This window comes from Acipenser ruthenus, chromosome 10, assembly GCF_902713425.1.
Source record: "Acipenser ruthenus chromosome 10, fAciRut3.2 maternal haplotype, whole genome shotgun sequence".
In the NCBI taxonomy this organism is placed as follows: domain Eukaryota; kingdom Metazoa; phylum Chordata; class Actinopteri; order Acipenseriformes; family Acipenseridae; genus Acipenser; species Acipenser ruthenus.
In genome coordinates, this window is record NC_081198.1 from 1081756 (window position 1) to 1104295 (window position 22540).

Consider the following 22540-nt stretch of genomic DNA (forward strand, 5'->3'; position numbering starts at 1 on the left):
CAGGACAGGCTCAGGGTCCTACAGCTTCACAGCCTCTACCCTAACTCTCAGGGCAGGCTCAGGGTCCTACAGCTTCACTGCATCTCCCCTAACTCTCAGGGCAGGCTCAGGGTCCTACAGCTTCACAGCCTCTCCCCTAACTCTCAGGACAGGCTCAGGGTCCTACAGCTTCACAGCCTCTCTCCTAACTCTCAGGGCAGGCTCAGGGTCCTACAGCTTCACAGCATCTCCCCTAACTCTCAGGACAGGCTCAGGGTCCTACAGCTTCACAGCCTCTCTCCTAACTCTCAGGGCAGGCTAAAGGTCCTACAGCTTCACAGCCTCTCCCCTAACTCTCAGGGCAGGCTCAGGGTCCTACAGCTTCACAGCCTCCCCCCTAACTCTCAGGACAGGCTCAGGGTCCTACAGCTTCACAGCCTCCCCCCTAACTCTCAGGACAGGCTCAGGGTCCTACAGCTTCACAGCCTCCCCCCTAACTCTCAGGGCAGGCTCAGGATCCTACAGCTTCACAGCCTCCCCCCTAACTCTCAGGACAGGCTCAGGGTCCTACAGCTTCACAGCCTCTCTCCTAACTCTCAGGGCAGGCTCAGGGTCCTACAGCTTCATAGCATCTCCCCTAACTCTCAGGGCAGGCTCAGGGTCCTACAGCTTCACAGCCTCTCCCCTAACTCTCAGGGCAGGCTCAGGGTCCTACAGCTTCACAGCCTCTCCCCTAACTCTCAGGGCATGCTCAGGGTCCTACAGCTTCACAGCCCAAGTGTTTGGCCCCTGCTTACAGCTGGTGTTCCCCTCCCTCCCTGCCTCCCTCCCTGCCCCGCTCACACTCCCTCCCCAGCAGCCACTGCCAGTAAATGCCCCTGTTTTGAGACATTTGCTTATAAAGGTTTACTGCGGTGTACCAGAGCCTGCAGAAAGCATGGCAAAATACAGATAAGCGGAGAAGTATGGTAAAAACAGACATGGTAAACCACAGTAAATGCATACGGGAAGCATGGTGACTGCAAAATGACCAAGCAAGAGTGCCTGCAATGTGGGGAACTACTGTAGCCTTCTAAAAGAAATACTTTTGGCAGAATTGGTAAAGGAAACGTACCTAACTAGTTTTATGTTAAAACGCCCTTGGAGGTATGAAATGTGGGCATTCACCAAATCTACAATATTGGCTATTGTTTTCACTCATTGATACAATTTCATTAAATAAATCTGGTCTGTGTTGATATCCCTACATCCTATGGTATGGTTACCATGGCAACCTACTAAATCTACTGAAGTGGGCAGCATGTTTCTACAGTGCACATTTTTAAGCAAATCATATAAGGCAACTCTTCCCTATACAAAAAAAGTGCCCAGTCTGCTCTAGTCTAATTTACACCAAAACTAAACTCCAAAACTGAAAAAAAAAAACCAAACAACATCTTTAAAGCAATAAAGTGTTTCATGCACAGCATGTCGTTTTTATATATACCTTTTGTTTCTTCTTTTTAAATCAAGTTCAATAATAATAATAATAATAATAATAATAATAATAATAATAATAATAATAATAATAATAATTGTATGAAATCAAACCACGCATGTGAGTTTCATTTCTGCATTTCAGTCAGTAAAATATGCAACATGCCTGGGGTCCTATTTAACAATTTTATACACAGTTTTAGATCCGGCAACGTTTATATCAATTAATACTGGGATGGAAATAAGACTCCCATTGCATACAAGTTTGATCCATTTCTGGTTTTACTATGAGTTTAATAAGACAGACCTGAGCTTGTTACCTGTACACTGCGGCTAATCAAGCACATATTAAAACCTGGAATGGGTGACTCTTCTATGCAATAGGAGTCTTATTGCCATCCCTGGAATAATAATAATAATAATAATAATAATAATAATAATAATAATAATAATAATGAGGAATAAGTTAGAATTGAAGAACATTTTAAACTGTAGTTATGTTGTCTGCAACAAAGTAAAAACGCAACCAAAAAAGCTCCTGCAACTTGTGAGATAAGCATTCGTATCACCCTGTCTGTTTACCTGGCAGTAAATCAGGTGCACTTTCATTTCTTTGTTTTGCTGTGCCCTGTCACCCTGCTCGCTGTCTGTGTGGTGAGCTGGTAAGGGGTTAGCTGTGGGGCACTCACTGGGGAGCAGGCTCAATCCTCCAGCCACACTTCCTGATCAGCCAGGCTGAGTCTTGTGAGATAGTACTCACTTTCAGAGGGTCTCACAACAGAGTAGCACAGAGCAGCTTGGATGGGGTGAGTCGCACCTGTTGAAGAATGGCTCCTCGTTTTGCATGGAGACTCAGGATCATGTTCCCTGCTTGGATCAGCTGTGCATTGCTATTGACATCCCCGTGTGGATCCCTCCGAGTGCTGAGGGAAGGTAGGATGAATCCTCAATTTGCATTGGTAGAAAAGGGTGGAATCATGTGTGTATCATTTTGTTAGGTGTTGTTCATCTGAAACTATTAAATACTCAATCATGCTAAATTTAATTTGCACAGCCAGAAACTTAATTGATTCAATGACAAACGTTTCCACTACAAATCTCATTTCTGTGTTGTTGCGCAAAACACAAGAAACTAGCCCAGTTTTTTTCGTTCAAAATAAAGCATTATTTTGCTAGTGCTGATTTTGCTGTTATTTTGTATTTTGATAAATACAGTTACTGTGATTAGATTCTGGCAAGTTCCCCCTGTGTTTTCTGTGTTTTTATCAAGCTTTACGATTTCAACATGGTCTGGTTGATTTTTCAGTACAATTAGCTTTTACCATGAATTGCACAATACTAACACTTACTTTTCAATTCATAGCAAAGTCATTTCTTACAATGAACTTTTATTTTCGGTTTGCTGCAAAACATCCGTTTCTGTCTACGTGGCTTTTTAGTGGCTGTTCGTGATCTCCCTAATAATCTTTTTCGGGAGATCTATCATGCTACAGTAGGTTCTTCCAATGTTTGCTGCTTTGTCAGATCTCAAAAATCCTGAAATGGACACATTCTGTAATCTTTTTTTTATATAAATATTTGTATTACATTTTTAAATAACACATGCAATCTTATAATACAAACATATTCTCAAATATATATCTTTAACATTCATGCATGCATAAATCTAAGCCTTCAGTGATACATCATAGGAACAGTATGATAACACATGCTACAACATATCGCTGCAGTAAGCGACAGTAATATATATATATATATATATCACCTCTATTTTTGTAATTCATTTATAAATGGGCCCTACATTTTAAGGAAGCAATTTAATGTTCTTTTATATTCTCTATTGTATTGCACTGTATTGTATTGTATTGTATTGCAATGTTAATTCAGCAGTAACACATGGCATTAGGTTAACAGAGGGCCTCTCATCGTGATACAGCCACCAATCGCCGGTATGAACACCCTAATGCTGCTGCGATAGCTGTGATATATATATATATATATATATATATATATATATATATATATATATAGTAATATAGCGGGTTGTGAGAGACGGCAGGGAGGGGGTTAAAACCTCCCTGCAAAGAAAAAAAAAAGAAAAAAAACATGTGAAAATGCACCTTTTTGTTTGATTTGTATTGTGTTGCTTTATTGTTTCATTTAATTTTCTAATTGATTTCGTAATTGAATTATTGTTTAGTTTAATTGTTTTATTATTAATTATCATCCGCACCTGGGCGTTATTGGGGAATTGGACCCAGGTGCGGGGTTTAAAAGGAGAGCAGGCAGTCTACTCGGGGCTGCTGAGTAGAAGGAGGCAGAAGAGGTGCTCTGTCTCCGAGTAGCCATTGAAGAGCAGGAAAGAAGTAAGTGCGGTTTTAAACCGGGTGTTTTGGAAAGGTCGGGAAAACAGCTTAGCTGTCCCGTGTTAGTCAGGGTGTTCCTGTGTGTTAGTTAGTGCTCGTACAGAGCTAGGTGTTTATTTTGTGTGTTTTGTTTTATTTTGTGTTTATTAAAAATAGCGCGTCAGCGCTTGAAAATCCATTTCAGTGTCCTGGGTCTGAATACTTTTGCAAGGCACTGTATATATATATATATCTATATATATATATCTATATATATCTATATCTATATATATCTATATATATATATATATATATATATATATATATATATCAGTGCCTTGCAAAAGTATTCAGACCCAGGACACTGAAATATATATATATATATATATATATATATATATATATATATATACAGTGCCTTGCAAAAGTATTCAGACCCCTGACCAATTCTCTCATATTACAGATAGTACATTGAAATTTCGTTCTGTTTGGTATTTTATTTTAAAACACACACATCTTCGGTTGGGTTGCTGAAACGCTAGCGCCACCCTGCTTGAAATGCTGTTTCTTTGCATTTCATGTGATTTTAAAATTGCAAGAATTTTTTTTAATTAATTATTATTTTTTTAATCAAAGAAATCTCTCTGCTTGCTGATGATAAAGATCCCAAATGCTTCACCCGAGCGGACAAAGACCTGACTTGTTTTTGGAAAGGCAGCAATATCACTTCATACGATTTCTATTATGAATATGAGGGGTGAGTACTGGAGCTGAACGGTGTGAAAAAAGTACCGTAACTGTCTGAATATAAGGTGTCACCATGTATAACATGCAACCAGTGTATTACAATGCAGCTTTGTGTTGTATCTCTTAAGCAAGCACATATACACAATCAAACATTTCTGAAATGAGGGAAAAACCTTTTTTCCTCCCAGAGAAGAGGAAAAGAAATGCACACTTACCCATCAGAGAGTGGACCCAGACACAGGGCTTCACGTTTGCTCGTTCCCTCCTGAAGATGTTTACCTGTTTGTAGAAGCACAAATCAAAGTGACGGAGTCCGGGACAAACGAGCCTGTCTACGAGCGCGTGGTGAATGTGGAGAACCAAGGTACAGTAAAGATTGTACAGCATTTATTGTGATTACTCATGACTTTAAGGTAATGTTGCATTTTACCTCCTGAAAATACATTTTACTGTTAAAATTTTAGGGTAAGTTACTCCCAGACTCAAAACCTTATCTGGAGCGCTTGTAATGTGAATAAAAAAGCCTTCCTACAACCTACAGCACTTCATAAGAGCAGAGAAGTGATTTTGCACATTTTGAAAGACTAATGAGAAGGCTTTTCTTTGTCTTTCGCTTTGGTAAGGGTACCGCTTTAGGGAGCTGGACTGCTGTTACAGTTCAGCCTATCATGTGGAAGATCACCTCTGTGAAAGTTTACATTTGATCCCTCCCATTTCATCTTGGATGTTTACTGTGGTGTTCCACAGTCGAAGGACCGAGTTGCGCAGTGAAGCATGCTGCATGCATAATAAACTGCTGAATAAGACATGGTACCCCATAGTGTCTGTCAGCATCATCACAATCCCAATTTATGTATCAACCTTTATCTTTATCTGGCTCTTGCAGGCAGGCAATCTGTTAATCCCAGCTTGTTTTTTTGCAGTTCTGCTAGACCCACCAACCGATGTCTCAGTTTCTCTGAATGGTAAACCACAGCAGCTTAAAGTGAGGTGGACAGCTCCCAGACCAGGCAATCTGCAGTATGAAATACAATACTCCACTGACAAAGCACAAGCGGTAAGACTGAGATCTTATTCCTTACCTGCAGCTTCCATCCGTAACCTTAAACACAGAATCATACGTTTGGAAATGTTAAGATAAACTAAACAGATCCAGCAAGCGCTTTGATTACAAGTCCTTCTCAACGTCTTCAATGCTGAAATGAGTCGAGAGTTTGCTAGCGTTAAGTCGCGCACGACAAAATCATACAGCAGCACTAAAAGGAAACTTTGCATCATCAGACTTCTTTTTTGAAGAGAAGCTGTTTATCAGAACATCAGCAAAATGTATGAGTGGGAGGTAGTTAGGTAAAAGTCATTCTTACAGTAGGTGTCCAATTTGTTTAGCATTTCTTGACGCACTTTCTTTTTCTTTAGAAGGTAAGCGAGCCACAGTCACTGGTTCACACTCTGTATGGGCTGAGTCCGGGTGAGAAATATAACATTGCAGTTCGTGCCAAGCCGGACGGCAGCTCGCGGGACGGATTTTGGAGCGCTGTGGTGCCCAGACCTGCAGGTGGGTTCCGTTAGCAATCCTGGAACAAGCAACAAGGCACACCAGGCTAAAGAGGCACAAGATCATGAAATAATCCTACCTGGCTTCTAATGCTTTTGTATAGGACCTGCTTTTTTTTTTTTTTTTTTTTCTTTCTACAAGGACTCTCCAGATCTTGTATTTGCATTTAAAATACGATGCCCAATCCTCACGAAAGGGCACATACCAGGACACACTTGAAAAAAATACATTTAAAAAAACTAAACAAATCTGGAATTCAGTACAGGAAGTCAATCTGTTTTCAGCGTACCTGAATATTTTATACCGTACAGCCGGAGCTGCCAAATCGGGATACTGATAATCGGGATTGCTGCTTAAATGGGATAAAACACTGGGAGATGGGTCTTCCCAATGCTATTTATGTTTAATTGGGATACAGTATTTTCAAATACTCTCCTGTGGTTTCTCAGGCTGCTTTTGCAAAGAAAGTTGGTGTGTCAACATCGCAGGTGTCTCGCCTTGTGATAAAGCGACGCAGACTGTATTATTATTATTAATCCAATATGATAAATGGTTAGTCATTCTTAAAATCAAATAAGCTAGAGATTAAAACGTTGCATACAAACAAAGGAACAAGTGGTTCCCGATCTAGTTAAATATCCTATTTGCTAAATACAGGACACGTTCAGTAACTCAATGGTAATCTTCTTTTTATAGATGAAATTCATCTCAACTGCTTCACCCCTTATCTCCAGTATGTTATCTGCAACTGGAATTCAGAAGAGATGGAGAAGGATACTCAATACACTCTCTATTACCAGTCCAGGTACTAGTGCTCACTGGAGATAACCTGACATTATGAAATCTCTGCTGGTCCTGCTATATACCCTGTACAGTGGGGTCTCAGGGATGAAGGCAATCAGCTTTGCTGCCCTGTTGTCAGTTGATTTATACGGGGTCCTTTTTTTCCCCCAATTCCCATCAGAAACGGTGACTGGGAAGTGTGTGACCACAGTGACGTCACCAACACCTGCACATTCCAGGGCTGGAACTCCAGTGACATCATCGTTACCGTCAATGCCAGCTCAAGGCATCAGAACCACACCTTCTACAAGGAGCCAATCAGCATGAATCGCATGGGTGAGTGGCAGGGTGGAGAGAGGAAACCCGCAGTGTACTCTGCCATCTCCTTTCTTATGTCCGTGCACTTCATAGATGGTACAGTTCAGGACACGGTGCAGTAATTCTTTTAAAGAGGTTTTCTTTATAAACTCTCTGTGCTGTTTTCAGTTCTCACAGCCCCGCCGAAGCACTTGGCAGGTGAAGTGAACGATGGCAAGCTGAGGCATCAGTGGGAACCGGCCGTGGCAGAGCTTGCAGACCACATGGTTTACCAGATCCGGTATTCACTGGATAACCACAGTGGATGGAAGGTGAATACCTTGAGGGGGAAGGGTCGATTGTGGAAACCTGCATGTAGCCACATTTAAATCAGCACTCATTTCTAGAAGAAACCACTTGATAATGGCCACGTTCTCTAAGTTTTTCAGGTATGATCCTCTACCTAACCCCACGCCAGAAACTGGCCGACCCTTCAACTACGTGACAATCCTCAACTAAACCAGACTTGCAATCCTGGAGACAATCCTGGAGTCTCCATCGCATCTCAAACTATATACACAGGATTTTGTACAGAGGACTGGTTTAGGGGCAGACAGTACAGCTGAACACTGCTGGGTCTAAGGGGCGCTCTAGGGCAGGGGTTTTCAACCAGTGGTACTTCTAAGGCTCATAGAACTGCACAAATAAAAATGAAGGTAAAATAAAAGAAAATAATGTTTTTTTTTTAACAGTGTTATATATTCTCTAAAACACTGTGTATAATTATCTAATCTTTGTTTAGCAGATGAAAACAAATACACAAAATCTACCACGTCCCATTTTCCGCCTGTACGCACGTGTGATTTCGATTGAGTGGATTTGATATATAGGTGAAGCAGGCGTCTGGCGATTATGCTGAGGTGGGAAGTAAATGGTAACATGATAAACATTTACTGTGCAGACTCTTTTGTATTACGAATAATGACTTTGTCAAATAGAATGTGAATACGAGTGTTCTCGAAGCGATTCCTAAATACTGTCTTTTAATTCTGTGCATCCAATGACGTGTAATTAAGTTTTAAGAATTAAGCCAACTGTTTGGTATTCTGTGTTAAACCAGCAGTTCAGTTGTCAGCTCAAGACTGTTGTGAAAAATGATATATTAAATAAACAGGGAAAAAAAATGTGTTAATCAGATTATTCTGCCTTTCATTGCAATTGTGGAGGCACTCAGTGAGCAAAACTGTAGAGGGTACTTTAGCTGAAACCGCCCGACAGAATGGGTACAGTTTCAAAAAGAGGTTGAAAACCGCTGCTCTAGAGAACCCTCAAGTCTGTTTTTAATAATGTGTTATTACTGTAGATAGAACAAAATGTACAGAAAACATATTCACATGTCAGTGTTCAGGGAATGCTTAACTGTACATAGAGATTAGAGACAACAAATAATGAGGGGGGTAACAAAACTTTTAGAATACTGTTTCTTCATGTGTATGTATTTTTCTGTCAAGTTTAGATCAATTTAGAACAGTCCACATGAGATGTATATTAAGTTTGATAACAAGATCTGCAACTTGGGAAATGCAGTTTATTTTCATTTCTAAAGTGATTTGTTTTTCTTTTTGTAATTACGGCAGCACTTTTTGCCATTTCAGTCCAGCCACTGCAAGCGGTTCTAATGTGTTTGTTGCTGAAACTTTGACGAAACAAAATTCCTATAAAACACTGAGTGAAAATGCATCGCAGTTCTGTGTACAGCGTGAGCTTATCCCCTTCCACATCCATATCCCCTTCAGTCACTGTGTGCACAACTGTATCATGGCAAGCCTTCTAGCAATGTATATATTTTATAATCCAATATATATATTTGTTCCCCACAAAGTTTTGGCAGGGGGTAAAAAGTGTTTTAAAATTTTACAAATTGTAAATAAAAATTTGTGACCAAAGATTTTTCATTTCCAGTGGTTTGATTTCATATGCACAACAAATCAACAGAAGCAATGGGGTGTTCTAATACATGAGCACACTGCTGAACTACAGAAGCAATGGGGTGTTCGAATACATGAGCACACTGCTGAACTACAGAAGCAATGGGGTGTCTAATACATGAGCACACTGCTGAACTACAGAAGCAGTGGGGTGTTCTAATACATGAGCACACTGCTGAACTACAGAAGCAATGGGGTGTTCTAATACATGAGCACACTGCTGAACTACAGAAGCAATGGGGTGTTCTAATACATGAGCACACTGCTAAACTACAGAAGCAATGGGGTGTTCTAATACATGTGCACACTGCTGAACTACAGAAGCAATGGGGTGTTCTAATACATGAGCACAGTGCTGTGCGGTTGATGAAATATTGGTTGGGATAAATGTAAACACTGGAAATATGAAGTGGCATCTGAACCTCCCTCCATCGAGACACCTAATTAACTACTTACGAAGATCAATTGAAACTATATCTAATTAAAACTTCTTTATTATACATATTCAATTATTACAAGTCCATTCTTTTTTTTTAGTTAAGACCACATTGAGAAAAACACACATCTATATTAAAAAGCTGTGTTTCAGTTGTTTGAGTTGAAAATGGGACTTAAAAAGAAACAACAGAAACACACAGGGATGGAAAGAAGACTCTTATTGCACAGCAGCCAGGAGTACCTAGGTAATAAGTGGTGACAGGAAAGCAGAGCCCATCACAGCCACTGCTGCACTGTCAGGTTTTTTTCAGTTAAGTTTCTTAAAGAAGCTATTCATTTTAACTATATTTTCCATAAACAATTACCAGTGATAAAGGCCTCCACTGGTGCCACAATTCCAGTACAAGACAAGTGCTGTGGTGTCCCAGCGTACATATCCAGGGTTGCAGGGGCACCCTGATTGAAGCTGCAATGTATACCGACTATACACCACACGCTTCTTCAGCTCGGCACTACTGAAGGCATTCGCCAAAACATTAGTCCCGCAAATTCATTTTACCTTTAGGGTTGGGCAGTATAAAATCCATTCCCAGTCAAACCTCAGTTCTTTATGCAGTGTCCTGAAACCTCCCAGTGCTGGTCCTCTCAGTACCAGGCACTCTCCCCCTCCCCTCTCTAGCCCTCCTTGAGCGCATACAGCACGTCGTCCTGGCTCACGTTGAGCCGCACGCGCAGGTGCAGGTCCCGGTGGCTGGACTCCAGCAGCAGCAGCCGGCACGCTCCCAGCCTGAGGCAGGTGGCGAGGCCCTCGGACATGCAGACCGACGAGAGGCCCTCGACGCGGCACAGAGCCAGGTGCTGCCGGAACACCTGCGGGAGGGGCAGAAAAACAAACAGATACAATGGGACTGTGAGGCTGCACATTACACACACAGACAGACCAGGCGTTCCGAGTGTTTATAGCAAAATAAACGCAAATATGTAATCTCCTCAAGCTCCACTTTTCTTATTGTACTACAGTTCCTGTAAGAGGCAGAAGCCAAAAACGTCATGCTTGAATATAGCAAAAGCATCTACTGAACAGCTGCTTGACTCTGTTCCCCGTGCTTCAAGAAACTACCCCTACACTAAATAATGTGCAATTCTACCTGTTCACCCAACCGTTGTGACTTCATTCTTGAAACGACGTTGCTTGCACGCACACACGCACTCGCTCACCTGTTGGAAGGTAGCCTCTTCCAGCCCCAGCCTGCGGAACTCAGCAATAACAGCCTTCAGGAAGATCTGCTCCTGAACGGAGGCACACCTGAAGGCAGAGAGAATGCAATGCAAGTCAGAACGTATGCAGGCAATGCAGATAACCATGATGCAGGTAAATGATGAGAATCTCAGGAGTGCTCTATTAATATCATAGTAAAACCGGGAATATTTCGAACTGCTACACAGTGGGAGTCTTATTTCCATTCCTGTACAAACCTGGAACACCTTCCAACAAAGATAACATATAGGACATTGGGGCTGTACTGAAAACTAATCAGTGCACCATTAACTGCAGTCCTACACATGTACTGGTGTGCTAATGCTTTATGAATACAGTTCCCTTAAAAAGGTACTTGTAGAATTTACACACACACACACACACAACCAAAAAAAGAGAGTTCCAACAACATTAATATGCAGCAAGTGGATGCAGCAGGCAGCGTGGGTCACCTGATGGCAGTGATGTAGGGGGAGGAGAACATCTCATCCAGGGCCTCCATCACATGGCTCATTGCCACCAGCCCCGAGCCGCTGCGCTGGCTGGAGAACTCACAGATCTCCGTGGCTCTGCGGCAGATATCCAGACATCGCCGCGCATCCCCAGACAGAGCCGCCACCTGCGGGACAGGACAGCGTGGGGTCAGGGGACAGGGGTCTCGCACAGCCACACTGTGAAGTCTTGAGGAGGGGGAGGGCAATGTCAAATGCATCGCCCTTGTGGTCGCTTACTCCATATGACGACCATCACCCTTTCTTTATAATTTCTTTTACATTTAACCTTGCAGCTGGTCAAATTAAAACCGCACCAGTTTCCTTTCTAAAAACTGCAATACATGTGCAAGAGACACCTTTGTAAATGTAAAATAAATCTCCACATTAGTTAAATGTAGTCAAATGCCCACAAGGAGACCTAGTGTGTGTGAGGACTTACTGAAGATAATCCAGGGATGAAAATAAGACTCCTATTGCATAGCAGTTTCACCCATTCCATGTTTTACTATGAGCTTGATTAGCCCCAGTGTACTGGTAACAAGCTCATGTGCGTCTTATTAAATTCACATTAAAACCAGGAAAGGATCAAATTGCTATGCAATGGGTCTCACTTCCTTCCCTGTACCTCACAGCAATAAACGTTAGTCTGACATTATCAATTGCGCATTTCGTTCTGCTGCTTCATAACCGACAGCGCTGCACAGGTGAGCGAAGCTGCTCTGAAACGCACACCTTTCTGGAGACCAGCTGCAGGGCGTCATCCTCGAAGGCTCGGACCCGGTTCAGGCGTGAGGTGATGATCTGCTGCAGCTGCTTGTAAGAGTACGGCTGGAAGGACATCCTGGTGAGACCCTGCAGGGAGACACTTCAAATCAACTACTGCAACTTCCACAAGCACAGCTCCGAGTGGTGCCAGATCAAGTCACACCAGGGGCAATCTACTACTGCAGCTTCCACAAGCACAGCTCCGAGTGGTGCCAGATCAAGTCACACCTGTGTCAATCACATTTAAAATAGGCTAATCAATGCAGGGGTGGAAATAAGATTGATTGCATAGCTAGCAGTTTCACCCATTCCAGGTTTTAGAAGGAGCTTGATTAGCCCCGGGTGTACAGGTAACAAGCCCAGGAATGGATCAAACTGCTACGCAATGGGAGTCTTATTTCCAGCCCTGCAATGCCTTGCATAGAAAGGCAGTAAATAATACTATCAATGCAGTGCAGTAACTAAGCATGTAGTGCTGCACCTTAGTTATTGTTTTTATTACTCTATTATTCATATTATTTTACAGAATGAATGCTCCCTTCACTAGTTTACCACCACCTCCCTCACCCTCCTGCCTCACCAAGCGACTGGCCACCCTGTTGATCATGATCCTCTCGGGCAGGTCCATGGTGTTGGCGATGGCCAGGACCACCAGCTTGGCTTGCCGGTGTGTTGGCCAGTCGAACAGGTTGTACATCACGTTCTGCTTCCGAGTCCACAGCAGGTCCAGCTGTGCACGGGGGGAGACACAGGTGAATACTTCCAAAGAGACAGTGCGTCCACCCTTCTCAGTCCAATCAAGGCGTATTCAGAGATTTGTATGTTAAGCATGTCGATACAAGCACTGCAACACACATCTACATGCATGTGATCACACTTCATGTTGATCTATGACCAGGACAGACTGTAGTGCCACACTTGCATTATCCCATCATTGGAAACTGATTTTGCATTAAAATGATCCTTGAGCGGTGTTATATACAGTACCTACAGTACCTGGCAAGATTTAATTACAGGATTTGGGGATTCATTTAATATACTAGAATATACTGCACAGATCTATAAATCTCTCAATTGCTCTGAACTGTTGCTTGCTAGTTCCTATTCCTAGGTCAGCAGACAAGTCCAGTGATGAAAATGAGATCCCCGTTGTATAGCAGTTTAATCCACTCCTGGTTTTACTATGTGATTAACAAAAGACACACCTGAGCTTGTTACCTCTACACTGTCTAGGCAAGCTTGTATTGTAACCTGGAATAGGTGAAACTGCTTTGCAACAGGAGTTACTCCCATCCCTGTTTGTTTCTGTCGTGTGAAGTTTTTTACAGCAGCACTAACTCCATTTTCAACTCAAACAACCCAAACACGACTAATACATGTGTCGATATGGACTTCTAATAACTTAACATGTATAATAATAACGTTATGATAAGATATAGTTTTCAATGAATGTTCTTCAGTAGCCCCCTGGAGTTTCTGTTACCTCGTCCACCAGCAGCACCGTGGTCTCTCTCTTAGGGGCGGGGGTGCTAAAGCGCTTCTCCAGCAGGGCGGCAGCGTGCTCTGCAGTGGCCTTCTGCCCGGTTAACATCTGGAAGGAGACAAAAAATAAAGAAATAAAAAAAAAACCCAACAAAATCAGGCAACTCACAGAATGCAAAACTGCAGAGAGCAATAACTACCGTGGTTGTGAGAATACAGCATTGCAGTGTGTGTTAGATACGCATTATATACAAGATGTGCAGTATACTCAGGCAACCGTTTTCTATATAGCAGAATATTTGATATGTTTGATATGGTAGCACACGTTATACAAGGGAGGTAACCCAAGGCAGATGTGTCATACTTGTTACACAGCATTCTCGTCACACACAGGGTTCTATCATTTCATTACACTGTATTCTCGGTAAACAGCAGGGATGGAAATAAGACTCCCATTGCATAGCAGTTTCACCCATTCCAGGTTTTATTATGTGCTTGATTAGCCTCAGCGTAGTGGTAACAAGTTCAGGTGTATCATATTAAACTCCTAGCGAAACCAGGAATGGATCAATCTGCTGTACAATGGGAGTCTTATCTCCATCCCTGAACAGGGCAGTGTGGTAAGCAGTGTACCTGCAGTATCTGTGTGTAGACTTGGTGCAGGTCTGTCATTGTCATGAACAGGACAGTGTAAACTCCTGTGGTAAGCAGTGTACCTGCAGTATCTGTACATAGGCCTGGTGCGGCTCTGTCATTTTCATGCCGTTGATCTCGATGAAGCAGAAGGAGGGGAGCTCGTCCTGCTCTGCCGCATGGTGGAGGCAGCGGATCACCTCGTGAACGGTGGCTGTCTTACCTGTGCCCGGCACACCTGAGATATACATGCACCTGAGAACACAAAACACAGGCAGGAGGTCCTTTACAATCTGCAGCATTTCAATAGCGCTTCTGTAATGTGCGCCCGACACGACAATGAAATGGTAGGCTTCTGTTTGATTCACGCACCCTCCAGTCCCGTCCATGACTTTGCTCTCCACAAAGTTGAAGATGTCCTGGAACTCCTGCTCTCTGCAGGGCAGGGACTCCGGCACGGAGGAGACGTGCAGTCTGAAACAGGAGCGAAGGCAGACAGGGTGTTGAAGAAACGACACTCTGAAGCTCCCCACTGGAACATCACCGTGGACAGCAGAAACTCATTCTACACACGGTCATGATCGCACTACAGACCCCCTGAAAGGCACATACATTACAGGATGCGCTCACCTCGCTCTCGCTTCTTCCAGCACATTCCCCGGCTTCCTGGCTGGCTGGGTCCTGCTGGGAATGCTGGGAGTCGCGTGCCGTGGGGTTCGCGGTGTCCTGGGAACAGGCTGCACAGAGGAGAGGGATCGTTTTACTGGCTGAAAACATACGCTCAATAGTCTATTTAAACAATTACAAACACACCTACATAGCTGCTGTAAGTTCTATGTATTACACCTCTCTAGTTTACTGCAGTATCCCATACAATTCATGACCCAATACACATGGATAAAAACACAACGTGGATAAAACACAACAGCATATTTAAAAAGGACATTTCAAGCACCGCGTTGTACTCAACAGTAGTGAAGTGTGGTTATGGTAAAACACACTTCACTACTTTCCTCCATATCCCTTTAAAACACTAAATAAAATGGCACTGGATTTACACAGGAAATGGCCTTCAATGGACCTTGCTTATAGAGTAAGACATGCACAAACAGGACGGACAGTACCGTTTTGCTGGGTGTTCTGCGTGGTGTTTTGTTGGGCGTCTTGGCTGGTGTTCTGGACGGGGCCTTGCGAGAGGATCTGGGGGTACGGGGCACAGCACTGCGGCTGCCCCTCCTGCCCGTGACGCTCTCGCTCTCGCTCTCGCTCTCGCTCTCGCTCTCCTCCTCACTGCTGCTCCTCAGGTCCTTCTTTGTAGGCAGGAATACGTCCTCCTCATCATCGTCGACATCAAAGTCAGTACTCTGGTTCCTGTTTAAATAATTTCTAAAAAAGACAAAAATAGAGAGACAGGAAATGACTTCTGCAGCTTCACTGTGTTTACGCAGTGTCGGGGTACGAGGGTTCCCTGAATCAGAGGGGTCTCAGTCTTTACTGACTCCCCATGACTGACGAGCCACCACTGAATTCATCCTTATCCCTTACATCCTTCTGGCACGGGCATTGAAAATGCAGACTAACACATTAAGCAGCAAATACCGTTTCCTTTGAAAAAAAAAATCAGAACACAAGATGTATTTAATTTGATACATCGCTTTTAGACTTTTGCGGTTAACAAAATGACAGTAAGTTATCATGACATCATATTTACGGGCAGCAGTGTGGAGTAGTGGTTAGGGCTCTGGACTCTTGACCAGAGGTTCAATTCCCGGTGGGGACACTGCTGCTGTACCCTTGAGCAAGGTACTTTACCTAGATTGCTCCAGTAAAAACCCAGCAGTATAAAAGGGTAATTGTATGTAAAAATAATGTGATATCTTGTAAGTCACCCTGGATAAGGGCGTCTGCTAAGAAATAAATTATTATTATTATTATTATTTAAAGAGAACATTTAAATAACAGGTAAATGCCAGTTAAAAATACTAAAAAAAAAAGTAACAAAGTAGCCTGTCCTCAGACGAGGGCAATGGCACTTCATGGGTTACGGTCCAATTGAGTGTTGCACGGGTGTTTGGGATCTCAGGACTTACAGTTGCTGCCGAATGCGAGCGGAAGAGACCTGCGCAGATTTCCTCCTGGACCTCGGGGTCATCGTCACCACAGGCCCCCCCGCCTCTCCGCCATCCTCAATCCTGGGCAGAACAAAAAACAATTCACTAGAAAGACACAAGAGGTAAATAAGCAGTGTGGCTCAGGGTGGCCTTTTCATTGTACAGCAGCTTCACCAGGCTTTTATCACACACTCCAGGACTGGGCTGGGTTAACGCTCCCAGCCTCCTACAGACGTTTTGAATTGCATTAGGCTATAATCCGAGAATGTCTCCATTTTACACACATTTTACTTCTCCTTCTGGTGCTGTGTGATTAAGAGGACCGTCTGTCTGTGAGTGCACAGGCTCAAATAATTGTGACGGAGCAGCATTAGGAGGCCAGTAGGCATCAGTCCTGATTTTAAGGACAGTGGTGAAAAAAGGGACAGACCAGCAGAGACAGGAGAATGAAATCCTGAATCACTCACAGAATATCGAGAGGTGCATCTTTTTTGATTGAGTCTTTTCTCTTCGAGGGAGTCTCACCTCTGGTGGAAAAAGAAAATACAATATTTAATTCCTCCCAAAATAACAGAACCCTTCTCATATATATATAAATGATCAGTTCAATGTGCAGTTTAGCCCCTCAGGGAGATGTAAAGTGCGTACTATACAGTATATAACCAGTGTTTACAATTATTTGTTCAACAGCCGTAGTTGTGCACCGTTTACATGTCAATGCTAACCAAGGTCTTCCCACAGATAAACATAAATAAGATGATTTTCACCCTTAATTGTTGCAGTTTCTACAGCGCACTTATTTATCTTAAAACACTGTGCATGATTAACCCTTTCATGCATGGAGACCTCATATTGGGATGGATAAAAACTCTTCTTGTAACATGTAATATTTATCTTTGTTCAAAACTACTTCAAATGTTTTCTTTCAGCTGTTTTCATGCATGAAAGGGATCAAACTTCCCAGCCCTTGTTAAGACACCCGTGCAACCCCACCTAGAGCACAGCAGTGGCTCTGCACGCTGCACGCTTACTTTCTCTGTGATTTCACACTGCTTTTTCTTGGGGTCGCTTCTTTCTTACGGGGGGGGTTTGACCCCCTTGTCCAGCCCTCAGGCACCTTACTTTCCAGAGGGGAGATCCCAGCTAAATCCCTGAAACAATCCAACCGACACAGCACTTACTGGGCTGCTCCCACAAGAGACAGCCCTGCCTCTTTCCCAGACCCTGTTCAGCACTAATCCTGGACTTGAACACTGCGCCATTCTGCCTCAACGCACTTGCAGTGCAGATTACATATTGGCTAGCCTGTCCTGGTGAATAGTTACTGAATTACTCGTGGGAAGGTAAGGTACATAACGCCACCTTGCATTTTTCAACACCTTCACAATACACTTTCATGTGTCTCATATCTAGAAAACAGCTTAAGAAGAATCACGAAAAACATCAGAGACAGCTCCGGGATGGAAGTGAGACTCCCACTGCATAGCAGTTTGCTCCATTCCTGGTTTTACTATGAGCTTGTTACCTACACCCAGGGGCTAATCATGCTTGTATTAGAAACCGGGAATGGGTGAATCTGCCATGCAATAGGAGTCTTATTCCCATCCCTGCAGCATAAAGAAGCAACATTAAAGAATGACCAGATTAGGAGAAAATAGTGTTCTGAAATAAAAGCTGTGCAATTGTGGGAGCCTGTACTTACTCTGTGGACTCTGCCCCGCTCTCTCGTTTCAGTGTTCTCTTGACCAGCTCCTCTGGCTGTAGCCGGGGCCCTATCTGGATCCTGTTGGCGAGCTGGTGGTCCTGCGTGATCTGGCCGCCACGAATGGGAGAGAGGCGGATACAGAGGTCTCGAGGTTTCTTCGACGGGGAGCTAGACGGCTTGCTGGCCACAGCCCTCCTCCTGGTCACTTCAGCCTCCAGCGAGCTGACCGCTCTGTCCTCGTCGAGCAACTCGGCCAGAACGTCATCCCGGGTCAGCTTGGACCCCGGGGGCTTAACAGAATCTGTGAACAGAAGCAAAATCATCAGGACTCTCGACCGGTGTTGTGACCAAGCCTGGCAATACAGGTGTGGAAAGACGACTCCCGGTGCAATTTGATCCATTCATGTCTGTTAAGACACACCTGAGCACTGTGGGTAATCAAACACCTCGCAAAACCTGGAAGGTGTCGAGTCTTACGAGTCTTATTTCCAACCCTGCAATGACAGCGCTGTCTTGCTATGAAACTGTAAAACATACAAAACTTGTGTTCAAATAATAAAATAAAGTATTTGAAAAAAAAAAAAAACATATATGCATTGGCACAAAAGCTGTGCACCAGCAGCAGCAACAAATGATGAAAGCAACAAAGTTAAAACATTTTAAAACTGCACAAAACAAACAAACTAAACAGCTGAGATTAGTCAATTGTGCACCAAATATAGACAACAAAACTGTGTTTAACCGACCTTTGCTTTGACAAATTTATAGCTGGTTTCACCAACACAGATCATCACTAACCATGCGCTGTTAATTGCAGTCTGTGAAACCAGCCTTTGAAGCAACAGCAGAATGATACAACGTGCAGACAGCCGGAGGGTTCAAGAGCTCTACTCACTGCTGAGCTGAAGCTTCTTGCGCGCGGTGGGGGTGGAGATCACATTGCTGGGCTGCCTGTCGCTGAGCTCCTTGGACTGAGAGTATTTGGAGGTGGAGCTGTGCTGCTGTCTTGCGCTCCGGGTGGGTCGGCTTGGAGAGTCCACAGCCAGCCCCCTTGAGACCTCCAGATCTGGTTTGGGCAGGCTGTCTGTGTGGGAGCTAGCTGGCAGCATGGGTTTACCTCCGCTCTGCAGCAGCAGGTCCAGATTCACAGGACTGAAGTTCTTCCCGTCCCAGGACAGCTTGACATAGAGAGGGTTCTCCTGGCTTTGAGCAGCAGGGAAAGGGGAGTCCTCCTCCAGGTGTTGCACCTTGAAAGAATCACAAGCAGTCAGCAGGGATCAGGGCTGCAGGGTTTGTAAGAATCACAAGCAGTCAGCAGGGATCAGGACTGCAGAGTTTGTAAGAATCACAAGCAGTCAGCAGGGATCATGACTGCAGGGTTTGTAAGAATCACAAGCAGTCAGCAGGGATCTGGGCTGCAGGGTTTGTAAGAATCACAAGCAGCAGGGATCAAGACTGCAGGGTTTGTAAGAATCACAGTCAGCAGGGATCAGGACTGCAGGGTTTGTAAGAATCACAGTCAGCAGGGATCAGGACTGCAGGGTTTGTAAGAATCACAGTCAGCAGGGATCAGGGCTGCAGGGTTTGTAAGAATCACAAGCAGTCAGCAGGGATCAGGACTGCAGGGTTTGTAAGAATCACAAGCAGTCAGCAGGGATCAGGACTGCAGGGTCTGGGAATACCTTGTATGTAAAATGAAGAAATAAATTATTATTATTATTTTTTTTTTTAAAGATGTTAAGTGGGTGATGGTCTTGAAATATGTAATATTTCTCTCTGATCAAAGCACCTGAATTGAAAGCTGCAAACTGAGATTCCAAGTGTTATTTGGAGTTGAGCAAGCCCTTTGTTAATTTATTGAATCTGCTCAACTAAATCGGAGGCATTGCTATATACATATTTTTTATTAAAAAAAAAATTAAACCCAGCAGGACACACCCATTGCAGAGCAGTTTGATCCATTCCTGGTTTCAATATGATTTTAATAAGACACACCTGAGCTTGTTACCTATGCACTGCGGCTAATCAAGCTTTTAGTTAAACCTGGAATGGATGACACTACTCTGCAGTAGGTGTCTTATTTCCACCCCTGACCTGGCTGAAGTGTGCGTGCAGTCCCTGGGTGCTCACCTGGACTGTGGTGATGATGGTCTCTGCGTCGATGTCACTGTCACAGTTGGGGATCTCGTACAGGAAGACCTCATTGGGGTGGGGGTCTCTGCCCAGCTGCTTCCTCTTGTTCTGGGGGACCTCGTGGAACCGGACGAACCACTGCACCTCTGCATGCTTGCTGGATCTTGTGCCAGTGCCTGGGAGCAGTGAAAACAAGCCTAGCGTTACACATCTCACAGGGAATAGACACTGCGTCACAGAGCGATTCCACTTTACCATGAGCCTTAACTGTAAAGTCACCTGGAGAAAAGATGCATGCTGTGTTTACTGTACACAACAGGGATGGAAATGACTCATTGCATAGCAGTTTGATCCATTCCTGGTTTTACTGTGAGTTTAATAAGACACACCTGAGCTTGTTACCTATACACTGCAGATTTAGATGAAGTGGCATTGCACACACAGAAGGATTAGATTTAGATGAACTGGCATTGCACACACAGAAGGATTAGATTTAGATGAAGTGGCACTGCACACACAGAGGATTAGATTTAGATGAAGTGGCATTGCACACACAGAAGGATTAGATTTAGATGAAGTGGCATTGCACACACAGAAGGATTAGATTTAGATGAAGTGGCATTGCACACACAGAAGGATTAGATTCAGATGAAGTGGCATTGCACACATAGAAGGATTAGATTCAGATGAAGTGGCATTGCACACACAGAAGGATTAGATTCAGATGAAGTGGCATTGCACACACAGAAGGATTAGATTCAGATGAAGTGGCATTGCACACATAGAAGGATTAGATTTAGATGAAGTGGCATTGCACACACAGAAGGATTAGATTTAGATGAAGTGGCATTGCACACACAGAAGGATTAGATTCAGATGAAGTGGCATTGCACACATAGAAGGATTAGATTCAGATGAAGTGGCATTGCACACATAGAAGGATTAGATTTAGACAAGGGGCTCACCATCGTCATACAGTTTGAGGAGCTTTGCTACATAGGATCGGTCTTCATCTCCTTCAATCAGGATATAGTGCCCGGGCCTGATGCAGCCGGTGTTAGCATTCCCATCAGTTTTAATACATAAACCCCTTCAGAGGAAAACAAATGCAAAGTTAGACAAAGTGCTCTACTATGAAATAATTTCCACAGCATTACCAGCAAACCTCTCTAAGTTTTGACAGGACCCTCAGACTCCGATTGTAGTTTCACCCATTGCAGGTTTTACTACGAGCTTTGCCCCAGTGTATAGGTAACAAGCTCAGGTGTGTCTTATTAAACTCCTAGTAAAACCAGGAATGGATCAAACTGCTATACAGTGGGAGTCTTATTTCCATCTCTGCTTCCTGCACTTATTCAGTTGCCCTTCTGACTCTGCTTATGTTCAATGTAAGCATGTTCCTTATTCTATGACAAAGCGAGAACTCTGTAGTTGTTTAGTTTCACATGCAGAGTAAAATGAATTCCCACGACTCACTCATAAAACACGTGTTTAAGTTTCCTGTCTATGGTGGATGGCCTCCCAATCCAGGAATACACTCGTCTTTTCTTCAGTCTTGTAAAGTAGCGGCTCATCCTTCTTTTCTCCTGTGGGGAAGCAGAAAGTAGATTTGCATCAGTGCTGCGTCTCCCAGTCCTGATTTAACCCTGTCTGGAGGAACACCACATACTGGAGCACCAGGACAGCAAAACAAACAGCTGCCGGAAACTCTCCGGGCTAACTTCTACTAAACATTGTAAAAACCTGTACAGATTTACTTATATCTGGCGATGCGCACACATTATGCTGGATGAATTGTTTTACTAGCTGTCTATTGTCGACACAGCCTGTCGTTTAAAAGTGTAGGTGTGAGCATTCATTTAATGTACGTAGTTAGATGAACAAACAGTGCATGTTTACAGTGTGCAAAATCAGGTTACATTACAAAAAACAAACAAACAAAAAAAAAACAGTAACACGCATCAACTCAATCTAACTTGCAAAGAATGAATACAATTGTATTACTGCATGAAAAAGTCTTGGCATACTCACAAAGCAGTGGTAAAGTGAAATAAAACTGAAGATACTGAGATGCAGCCTAGAACACAAAAACACTATCGCAGTGGAAAAAGTAAAACACTTTAATAATCTTCAAGTGCAACTGTTAAAATACATCCGCACGTAACTCAGCTCCAGTCACGCAAACACATCAAGTATAATTTAATAACCGATCTGTGCAGTTAGTTAATCGTCTAACTTCCTCTAAGGTCCGTACAAGTCACATTTTCCCGCGGCAGAAACACTGCAGACCGTGACATCGTCCAGGACCAGGAGGCGTGTCGAGGGATGTCAACCCTCATCATGTGATTAGG

The 22540-nt window shown here is 43.5% G+C and overlaps 2 protein-coding genes across 4 annotated transcripts; one reads left to right on the forward strand and one right to left on the reverse strand.

Annotated features, from left to right (window-relative positions):
* The first annotated feature begins 2106 nt into the window (after positions 1-2106).
* Positions 2107-9081, forward strand: LOC117404240 (thrombopoietin receptor-like). 2 transcript variants are annotated; one of them, XM_059031447.1, is made up of 9 exons: positions 2107-2388; positions 4437-4557; positions 4736-4911; positions 5471-5604; positions 5964-6102; positions 6799-6907; positions 7067-7221; positions 7372-7514; positions 7632-9081. In XM_059031447.1, the coding sequence occupies exons 1-9, from the start codon at positions 2283-2285 to the stop codon at positions 7635-7637; spliced, it is 1089 nt and encodes a 362-aa protein (XP_058887430.1). In that variant the 5' UTR covers positions 2107-2282; the 3' UTR covers positions 7638-9081. The 2 variants fall into 2 exon arrangements, with proteins under 2 accessions (XP_058887430.1, XP_058887429.1); XM_059031446.1 differs by having other exon boundaries at positions 2108-2388; positions 7624-9079.
* Positions 9082-9646: 565 nt separating this feature from the next.
* On the reverse strand, positions 9647-22501 carry LOC117405418 (origin recognition complex subunit 1-like). 2 transcript variants are annotated; one of them, XM_059031444.1, is made up of 19 exons: positions 22221-22501; positions 21666-21775; positions 21155-21279; positions 20187-20365; positions 18952-19303; positions 18054-18357; positions 17383-17502; positions 16819-16878; positions 16331-16432; positions 15365-15626; positions 14871-14977; positions 14613-14714; positions 14324-14495; positions 13609-13716; positions 12706-12855; positions 12093-12212; positions 11319-11485; positions 10827-10914; positions 9647-10478 (listed from the first exon to the last, which is right to left on the reverse strand). In XM_059031444.1, the coding sequence occupies exons 2-19, from the start codon at positions 21761-21763 to the stop codon at positions 10284-10286; spliced, it is 2811 nt and encodes a 936-aa protein (XP_058887427.1). In that variant the 5' UTR covers positions 21764-21775; positions 22221-22501; the 3' UTR covers positions 9647-10283. The 2 variants fall into 2 exon arrangements, with proteins under 2 accessions (XP_058887427.1, XP_058887428.1); XM_059031445.1 differs by lacking the exon at positions 17383-17502.
* Between the last annotated feature and the right edge of the window lie 39 nt (positions 22502-22540).

Bases quoted from the DNA above. Each gene is read 5' to 3' on its own strand.
- LOC117404240 (XM_059031446.1), top strand. From the start codon at position 2,283: ATGGCTCCTCGTTTTGCATGGAGACTCAGGATCATGTTCCCTGCTTGG. The intron at 5,605-5,963 runs GTAAGACTGAGA...CTTTTTCTTTAG, and splicing joins CCACTGACAAAGCACAAGCG to AAGGTAAGCGAGCCACAGTC. The intron at 6,103-6,798 runs GTGGGTTCCGTT...TTCTTTTTATAG, and splicing joins TGTGGTGCCCAGACCTGCAG to ATGAAATTCATCTCAACTGC.
- LOC117405418 (XM_059031444.1), bottom strand. From the start codon at position 21,763: ATGAGCCGCTACTTTACAAGACTGAAGAAAAGACGAGTGTATTCCTGG. The intron at 17,503-18,053 runs GTAAGTACAGGC...GGATTGTTTCAG, and splicing joins AGCGGGGCAGAGTCCACAGA to GGATTTAGCTGGGATCTCCC. The intron at 11,486-12,092 runs GTGTGCGTTTCA...CCTGTCCCGCAG, and splicing joins TGCAGCTGGTCTCCAGAAAG to GTGGCGGCTCTGTCTGGGGA.